The 9639-nt window shown below is 37.0% G+C and overlaps 1 protein-coding gene across 1 annotated transcript; it reads left to right on the top strand.

The window, feature by feature from the left end:
- On the top strand, positions 1-6068 carry LOC149836830 (Radical SAM superfamily protein). Its single transcript, XM_090007135.1, has 9 exons — positions 1-368; positions 1173-1243; positions 1557-1659; positions 2468-2565; positions 2696-2826; positions 2913-3021; positions 4602-4793; positions 4884-5020; positions 5383-6068. The coding sequence occupies exons 1-9, from the start codon at positions 158-160 to the stop codon at positions 5657-5659; spliced, it is 1329 nt and encodes a 442-aa protein (XP_089863261.1). The 5' UTR covers positions 1-157; the 3' UTR covers positions 5660-6068.
- The last annotated feature ends 3571 nt before the right edge of the window (positions 6069-9639 follow it).

Here is a 9639-nt window from a genome sequence, read left to right on the forward strand (position 1 = left end):
GTGATTCTCTGTTACTGGAAATCTCGCGCGACTCCTCGCCGTCCCATTCGCATGGAGATATGAGAGCTCGGCAACATAACCATTTGGTTTAGAAGAAGAAGGGAAGAACGATGAATGGTAGGATGGATTTTCCCTGAAGTGATTACGTTACCAAACGATGGTGCGGATCAGTTTTCCCATGGGGGCGACTGGCAGCTGCTTCTTTCTGATGACCACCAAGTTGATTTCCCCTCTGAAACTCACCTCATTGCCCCCTTATCGACCTCCCTTATCCGTACGTTGCTTCTCTCTGTCGCCAATGAAGCTCGATGGCGTCGTTGGTGCAATCGACTATACCCCAGTTTCTGTTCCACCTGGAATTCAGACTCGTAAGCTTTTAAGTTTCTCTTATTCGGCGTTTGTTTTCATCGAATTTCTGTAGAGATTGTGGAATGTGGTGTACTCTTCTTTAGTTTCTGACCTTTTATAGTTTTTTCTTTCTCAAACTTTTGGTGGGGTTATGGAAATTAGGAAGGTTTCACTTTTTATTGTATATATTGATTTTGTTCCACTTTGATGAGTTTGGTTTTCTGCGTGCTTGCTTGTATATTTTTCCTCACTTCATTGATTTCGTTTGGGTTGTCTTATCATGTGTTGAAAACTTGAAGAAGTGTTTCATTTCTTCCTTTTGGTTCTGTTAAGAATCACTTTTGTTAGATATGGGGAGATTGGAGATGGGAATTTAATCCTTGAAGCTAATGCATTTGATCAAACTGCATAAATGAGTGTCTTCGCCTCTTCGGGCTCAAAACTACCCCCTCCAATGGAGAGTCCGGAATTTAGCTCTGCAGTTAACGGTTTCTAGTTGGCTGAGCTGATAATCTATTTTGCCCGATTGTTCAAGGGCTTCAATTCAATTGCTGAAAGCCTGTAAAGTAAATTGAACCAGTCCGACTAACAAAATTCTGAATTACCTGACAGCTGCGTCGAATCACTCAAGTTCCATATCTGCTCCTCAGCCTTTTCAGTAAATTAACAAGAAGTTTTTTTTCTACTTCTTATTAGTTTTTAACTGCTCATGAATCATGATGTTATTCATTAATGATGTTTTTCATTACTTAAATTGATAATTCCAGTAGAATTTTGCGTAAGTCTATAGTGCTAACTGTTAAATTTTGGCTTTTGCTTGCCAGCGGTGGAAAATAGCAATACTCATAAAGGTTCAAAGGTGATACTTAAGGGAATGGAATTTCATGAACTCGAAGTATGATCTCTCTCATTTTAGCATTATACTTTACTCCATTTTTTTTGTTTATTTTTTCTTTACTGGAGATTTCCATGGACAAACTTATATGCTTTTAGACAGATATTGTGATATTTTATGTTGAATTCATATGGTGGATTGTGTTTTATTTAGATTTGTTGCATTGTGCTGTTGCTTTAGTAGACATTGTCGGTCATAATATCAGTGATAAAATGATATTGGAACTGTGAAAATTGAGATCAGACATAGGTATTTGTGATTGATTAGTTTTCCCTTGTATGACTTGTTCTGATGTGGGCTATCGGTTGGTCAGAGATGGGTTCAGTCACTTGGCTACAGGTCTGGTCAGGCTTTGATGCTGTGGAAGGCACTGTACAGAGACAATCACTGGGCACATGGAAGTGATGAATTGCAAGGTGTGTTTGTCCTTATTAGCATTTGAGTTGTGCATATTGTGCATGAGCATTGAAAACAATTTTTGGATTTCCGTCAGGCTTAGCTCTAGATTTCCAACCAACGAATCGGTTACCTTGAAGTTCTGTTGAAACCTGTATGGAATGGTAGGGCGGTTTGGAAAATTAGGTTTTGTAGTTTAATCCAAATAGTTTATTGAAGGCTGGAAGTGAACAACTTGATTGTTTCTTATGTGTTGATACTTTCACCAATAGCTAAGATGATGTTCAAATAAGTTCAAGATAACTTCATGGACACTATTTGTGTATATTTAATCTGTTGTTTTCTGTGTTACAAATAATAATAATTTAATTTAGTATAGAAAACATCTATTTATGAGTTATCACATGAATTTGATTCTGCCGCGAGATCTGTGTGCCTGTTTTCCATTTTCTCATTAAGCTTTATGAGTAGTCCTATTTCATTGTTATCACTGATTTGAAGCTTAATTAGAGGTATCCCTTATTGCCCAAATATGTCTGTGTACAGGTGCACGTCTTCACACATTATCGTGTAATCTCAGGTCTCAGGTTTTTGCTGAACTGGTGATGAACCAAAATAATGAACCCAGTAATGATGACCAGGACCCAGGAAGATGAAAAAGAAGTGATCTTAAGCATCATTTCCTGATTCTTATTAATATTCACATAAATTTACATAGATGTCTGGAACTGTTCTAGCTCTTCCAAGGTCCCTGCATACTTTGTTCTGCAATATAAATTGTTTGCAACATTATGATGTCTTGAAGTGGAATTAGTTTACCTTCCTCAGGTTTAAACAAGGATTTCAGAGCTATGTTAAGCACAAATGCTGAGTTCAAAGTGTTGTCACTGAAGGATATTCACATATCATCTGATGGAACCCGCAAGGTAGCTTTTACTTTTGCTGTCTGATTTGCTCACCTACCTTCACTGTATTAGGTTGATGGCATTCATATCCTTATATGCTTTCTTTGTCAAGAATAGTCTCATTGATTTTGAATCACACAGGAGATTTCAGGTGCTATTCTCACTGGAAGATGGGATGATAATCGAAACTGTTGTGATTCCATGCAGTAGGGGTCGCACTACTGTTTGTGTCTCAAGTCAAGTGGGCTGTGCTATGAACTGTCAGTTTTGCTACACAGGCAGGCATGTGGATTTTTCTTTACATGACAGACTATTCTGTCCTTTCCTCGAATATGCAGTATTTACTTTCCCGTATTATATTTTCCCAGGATGGGCTTAAGGAAGCATTTGAGTGCTGCTGAAATAGTAGAGCAGGCTGTTTTTGTGCGCCGTTTATTTACAAGAGACATTGGTCCTATGACAAATGTTGTGTTCATGGTATGTTGCATTCATTAAATTGTTATCTACTTCTATGCCATTTGCTAATTTTTCAGCAAACACTAATTTCATCTTGTTACAGGATTTATCTTGGGAAAAAATACAAAGTATTTGTTATAAACATTGTTTCCCTTTTGCATTCTGAACCTCAGGATCATAAAGAATTTAATTAAGCATGAAAAAATGTTACATAATTTCCTCAATCTGTTTGGTGTTTCATGGATTTGATTTATCAATAATTTCTTGGTAGTCATATCATTTATTCACATGTTATGAGAATTACCTGTAGAATCTTTTTTGTTTTAAAGTTGCACTTTTGGTATGCTTTAGCATTCTTATGTGCTCAAACTTTTGTTGTATCTGGCATTACAAAACTTACCAGATAGTAATGGAATTATCCAGATGCTTATTTAATTATATGATAATGTAAAATCAAACTTTCAGAATTCTAAGGTAAGAAACAAGGAATCAACACTCATCTTTTGGTTGGTTTCCTTTGCTTCTTTTACATCCTATGTTTCACAAAAAACTGTCATATGGATATGGCTGCGGTTGCAGTAATGAAGTTTATCATATGGCTGATATACGAGAGATATGAAAACGGAGTCAAGATGAAATATCCATGTGACAGTCAAAAAATGATATTTGGTATTGCACCTTGACCCTGCAGTTTCTCCTGCACTTGACTGATGCTGTTGGCCACAATTTTCTCAGTTATGTGCAGAAAACCTACTATGTCCTTTGCATTATCTGATAATGTCTTATTTAAGGGCAGCAGGAGAGCAAACATGATAACAGAGGATCACATGTAAATCAATCTGGGGACAAGGAACATAATTCTATTGGATAAGTTTTATTTGTTGATCATTTGGCCTGAAAATTCTTGCAGGACCATTTCACAACTGTCATAGTGAATAGATTGCATTTGCTCCTTGATTTCCATGGTACTCCAGTAAATTGAATGATGGTTTGAGAACATGGACATGATTACGAGCTTCTTGAGACAATCTAGATTGTCAATGTCAGATCATGATGGAATCAATCAGTGGGAAACTTACCGGGTAGTTGAATATTAGGAATGGGTTGCTTTCACACATGACCAGATGTGGAAGGTGTAGGATGATCATGTTTGTCAAGGATTGCACTTTGCTGGAAACTTGTGTTTTTAGGGATATGGTGCAATAGGCATATTTCTCTTCCTCTTTCTAGTTTCCAAAAGCATCTCTTTGTAGGTTGGAAATGGAAAAGTTTCAGTCCAGAGCTATGTATCGTGTTCCCTTATAAAAAGAAAGAAGTTCTATTTGTTTCAATCCAGAGCTAGGTCCAGACTTGCTTTCTTTTTTCTAAGGATGCCGACTGATCACTTTGGCCGCTCTTGGGTGCTAAGCTAGCACTGTTAGTTGCATTAAAAATTTCGAATTTTTAGAGTTATTTGAAATGTTTGATTTTATATGGATTGATGATCAATTAGTTCACACTGCTCCTTTGCATGACAAGCATCATATTTCTTTCTTGAATTTGACAGATCCCCGTGGTTCTTTTCTTTTATATTAACATATAAAATTAAACAAATTTGGTAGGGTATGGGTGAGCCACTACACAACATCGACAATGTCATAAAAGCTGTTGCAATAATGGTCGATGAACAAGGCCTTCATTTTAGTCCTCGAAAGGTTACTGTATCAACTAGTGGCCTTGTCCCTCAGATAAAGCGCTTCCTTCGTGAATCCAACTGTGAATTAGCTGTTAGTCTTAATGCCACTACGGATGAGGTATTTGTTCTATTTGCAACACTAATTTTCCCATAAGAATGCTGGCCTTGGTAAGTCATTCAACATTCGCATTTGTGGCAACAATCTCAGGTTAGAAAATGGATCATGCCAATCAATCGTAAATACAATCTGGGACTGTTGCTTCAGACTCTGAGGGACGAACTTCAGCACAAACATGGATTCAAAGTACTCTTTGAATATGTGATGCTTGCAGGAGTGAATGACAGGTTAGAGTTTTTCCTGTATTCTTCTATTAGCTGCTTTGCAAGTTTTGGAGGTGGCCAGCCTAGATTAAATTAATTTCTGCTACTTACTATTTATTGTTACACATCCCGTCATATCAGAAATTGGATGGCTCATCCAAGCCATCCAAGTTGGAACAAGCCATTGAATGATACCAGCGTGCACCTGAGTCAACTAGCATGTCCTTGACATCTTTGGGGTCATGATTCAGACCCACAATGGGACTAGTTTATTAGCCCTGTTTCAAGCTAGGCCCACAATTTTCCAAAACTTGTTTTCTTCAACTTTTGGGATTCTGCAAGCTTGTGTACCGATTCTGCAATGTCTCATATTTGTTCATTGGCAGCATTGAAGATGCAAAGCGGTTGATAGCTCTTGTTCAAGGGATCCCTTGCAAGATCAATCTCATCTCTTTCAACCCTCATAGCGGATCGCGGTTCTTACCAACCAGCAAGGAGAGGATGATAGAGTTCCGCAACATTCTTGCTGAAGCAGGGTGCGTAGTCTTCTTGCGGCACAGCAGAGGAGATGATCAAATGGCTGCATGTGGTCAGCTTGGCAAACCTGGAGATGTACAGCCTCCCCGACTCAAAGCTCCTGCACGGTTTCAAGTTGCTGGATGATATGCTGAGTGATCATGGAAAACATTGCTTGTGGTAGCTCAACTGCTAATGGGCAATGAGAGGAATGGCCTCTGATAGGTCCTATGTTCTGGGCTTATGCATACTCTACCACAGTTACCAGAGTAAGAAGTGGGTGCAATAAGAGATGTGCAAAGCATGAAACGAGAAGCGTTACAAGTGCCTGGACACGTGAAGCATGAAGAGTGTTCCGTGGAAGCAAGTAGGAACGAACATAAGAATATTGTTAAAACCTTTTTTCTATTTAAAGGGAATATTAAGCCCTTTTAGAAACAATATTTGTTGTACATGTAGAATTTAAAATGAAAAACCCGGTAGGTTCGCTCAACAGCACAATGATGGGATTGTAATCTTTCTATTCTAATGAGAAAGTATTTTATCCTTATCCCAACTTCATGGCACAATGAGAAGGGCATGTTTGCTTTGGTCAATAGTGGGGATGAACAATCACTGATGACTGATGGGAAAGTAGAAGCTGTGATTGTTGATCACAATCACAACTTGTGCTCTTCTCATGTTTCACTAATCTTGAGAAAGTGTTATGGTTGTGATTTACAGTCACAAGATCTTGAGAAAATCCAATAATCATAGGGCATAGGAAACATGACTTATGCGAGAAAGTATTTTAAGATGTCCGAGAAAAAGCATCACAATAAATAGAGATGTAAATTGGGTCAGAGTTCTAACCCGAACCCGATTGAGTCATTGGTAGAACTTATTTGGGTCAGATCTGAAACATGCATGGCGGGCTGGGCATTTTCAATCCAAATATGACAGGCTACGGTCTGCAGTTATATTGGATTTTTTAAAGAGATACGGTGGTTTATCCCTCAACTTGCCTATCCTGTCAAAAAACATGAAAGAGGCGACTTGTAAAGAGGTTTTTTCAAATAAAATTCCAACAAAATTTACCTATGTTTTGGCTGGAGTCAGTAGCAAGAGGGTCAGATCAGATAGGGATCTAGGGTTTCATCATGAGATCGGGATAGGATTTAGATCCAGAACCAGACTCAGTTAACGAAAAGTGGATACACTATTGGGTCAATCATGACCTGACCCATATCCATTCCACTTGAATTCCTAACTGCCAGCCTCAATAAAAATGGAAAATTTTATTTAAGGGCCTCTAATTTCAAATATCAGCCTCGTGTTTGTAAAATTTCGAATATGACCCAAACTTTTCCTGAAAACAGTTAATCAGGAACTTCACCTCGACATTCATCATATCGGAAAGGGAAATTTTCAAATAACCACCAAATATTCCCTTCTAATTCACGTGTACACCAAACATTTGAAAGCTTTCAATTACCCAGCAAAAGTTTTGCCTTAGTTAGGGGTGGGCATCGGCTCTTCTGCCGGATGGGCCAAGCCAACCCGGCCCACCATGGGCCGGGTTTGGGTCATGTTTCTATGCCTGGGCCCATTGGGTACCGGGCTGAAACCCAGAGCATTATATATATGGGCCGAGCTCGGGCAGCCGGGCTGGCCCGATGAGGTTGAGCTGTTTATTAATTCTTAATTGATATAAAAAATTTAAAAATTAACTATTACATAGTAACTTGATAACTATTATTATTCATGAGAACTTGTTATTTGTTAATTATTACTATTTACCTAATTAGTTGCATGAAAACTTGCTACTCTCATTATTAACCCATAATTTCAGTCAAGCATTTATGCATTTTAAGACTGGGTTGAGCCCAGGTAGCTTCACATTGGCTGGTTGGGCCAATGGGCCATGAGCTTCTCTTCAAACCCGAGCCCGTTAAAAACTGGGCCAAAACCCAGCCCATTAGTAAACAGCCCAGCCCGATGCCTACCCCTAACCATAGTTAAGCAAATGCCAAACAAAAAAAGCGTCTTATTAAGAAACTTACCCTCATTTAACCACCTCCTCTTCGTTCTTCCTTATTCATTGGGATCTCTCTCTCTCAGGCAATACCGAGTCTGACCAAATTGGACTCGAAATCAAAGTTGAACGCAATCATTTAAATGACTAGAACTGAATTTGGATCGAGCTAACTAAAAATCTGATATTTATATGTATTGGGATTTAGATTGTCGTCGGATTCAGATTTTAGTCCAAGTCAGACTTGGATTCAGATGCAAAATCCAATATCAAGACAGATCTTATTACTAAGCAGATCCTACTTTAGTTACTGGATCTAACTAATCCAATTTGGATTTTGGTTGGATGTTGGATAATATCCATTCTGTTGACATCTTGGCATCATCTATTAGTCTGGCTACATTCATAGCATCTCTTGGCATATTAACATTTTTTATAAAACTGAAATTGATATCTTAACGTTTTTAAGAAAAAATAATTTTCAACTAATGGAAAAATTAATGAATTGAACAAACAAATTTAGCAAATTATATAGAATATAACTATAACGTTATCTTAAAATAAATTAGGAATGCATAAGGGTGGAGATCTATTTGTGTCTATTGTATATGTAACTCATATTTTTCTTTCTTGAAGCATACTGTACTTGGGCATGAAAAGATCAGGTTTCACCAATTCTGGGTAGACCCTGAAAAGGTGAAGTTTAGATCCTATACAAAACCATCTCTCTTTTTATATGTTTGAGTTAGATTTGGATCCAAATCTAAACGTATTTTCAAGAATAAGAATATAGTTTTGGTTCAAGGTCTGACCGAACCCATATCAAACCCTTCTTATTTCTTATGTCAAGGGTAGGGCTATCAACAAGTTGTGTTTGTATTGGTGACCTCACTCGACTAGACCCAAATTCTCGGACATGAGCATAAAAAATGCCTACTGGAATATTATTTGAGTTGACCAAATCCAATCCAAGTAATATGGGAGTTGGGTTTGGGTTATGATTTTTGTCCAATGTCTAACTTGACTTCGTATTTTAGTGAAAGTACCCTTAAATTATAAGGATTTGGTTTGGGATTTCATTTTTTTAACCGCACCAAAACCACATGGTCTTTATGCAATTTGTGGACCCTTAGGATGCCTAATCACTTTTCTTAAAGTGATTTGGCAGATTACCTCATCTGCTTTTCTAACCTGCGGTCAAATTGCTAAAAGAGTAAAATGGTAACTTCCAAAAAATGGTTAAAGTTAACTCAAGAACTAACTAATAGGATTAGAGGAGGTTATGAATGAGGCAACCTTTGGTGCATAATTGAAAACCCCTAAAAGTTTGATATCAATATGAATTAGATCCAAAAGTTTGGTATGTATTTGAAAATTTCCTTGTTGAACAAACCTCAGTTATATTTTGGTTTATTATGTTATCCCTTTAAAATTGAAAAGTAATCATTCATCTTCATTAAAATAAACAGTTTGTACCCTTAGGGCTTGTTTGGTGGCTTATCTGCCGCCAGATTTGGGATAGCGCAACCAGAAATCATGTCCTAGCAAATAAGCATCGGTTACGATGGATGCCTATATGTATTTGTTTCTCAGTTTGAATGTTCAATATTTGAATTCAATTCAAGATCCATATTTAGGGCAAAAATTCATGATTTTTTATATACTTTTATAATTGAATCCAATATGATATCAATTATAACATTTGTATATCAAAAATATAGTTTTCATATTTATTTTATATAAGTTTTATACTTTTTTTATTTAAATTCAATTCAAAATCCATATTCAGGACTAAAATCTATAATAAACATGTTAAAACATGAATAATTGTGAGACCATCCAAAACAAAGTTATCCAACCCATTATCCATATGTATCCAAATTGCTAGAATACAAGATAGAATCTGTCTTGTTTGTTCATTCCATCTAACACCAAACAAGCTCTTAATAATGATTTATTGAAATTTGACATATGATTTAAAGGACAATAATAAATGTAGACCGTTGTTTGGTAGTGGAAAACAAAAGCGCATACTTGAAATTTCAGATATGTGTGGCTGATATTGGTGCAAACGGTTGGCCCTTAAATGAATTTTCCCTAATAAAAACTCTAC

The sequence above is a fragment of the Nuphar pumila genome, chromosome 5 (genome assembly GCF_984573655.1).
Source record: "Nuphar pumila chromosome 5, dmNupPumi1.hap1.1, whole genome shotgun sequence".
Lineage (NCBI taxonomy): Eukaryota > Viridiplantae > Streptophyta > Magnoliopsida > Nymphaeales > Nymphaeaceae > Nuphar > Nuphar pumila.

Bases quoted from the DNA above. Each gene is read 5' to 3' on its own strand.
- LOC149836830 (XM_090007135.1), top strand. From the start codon at position 158: ATGGTGCGGATCAGTTTTCCCATGGGGGCGACTGGCAGCTGCTTCTTT. The intron at 2,827-2,912 runs GCATGTGGATTT...ATATTTTCCCAG, and splicing joins CAGTTTTGCTACACAGGCAG to GATGGGCTTAAGGAAGCATT. The intron at 3,022-4,601 runs GTATGTTGCATT...CAAATTTGGTAG, and splicing joins TGACAAATGTTGTGTTCATG to GGTATGGGTGAGCCACTACA.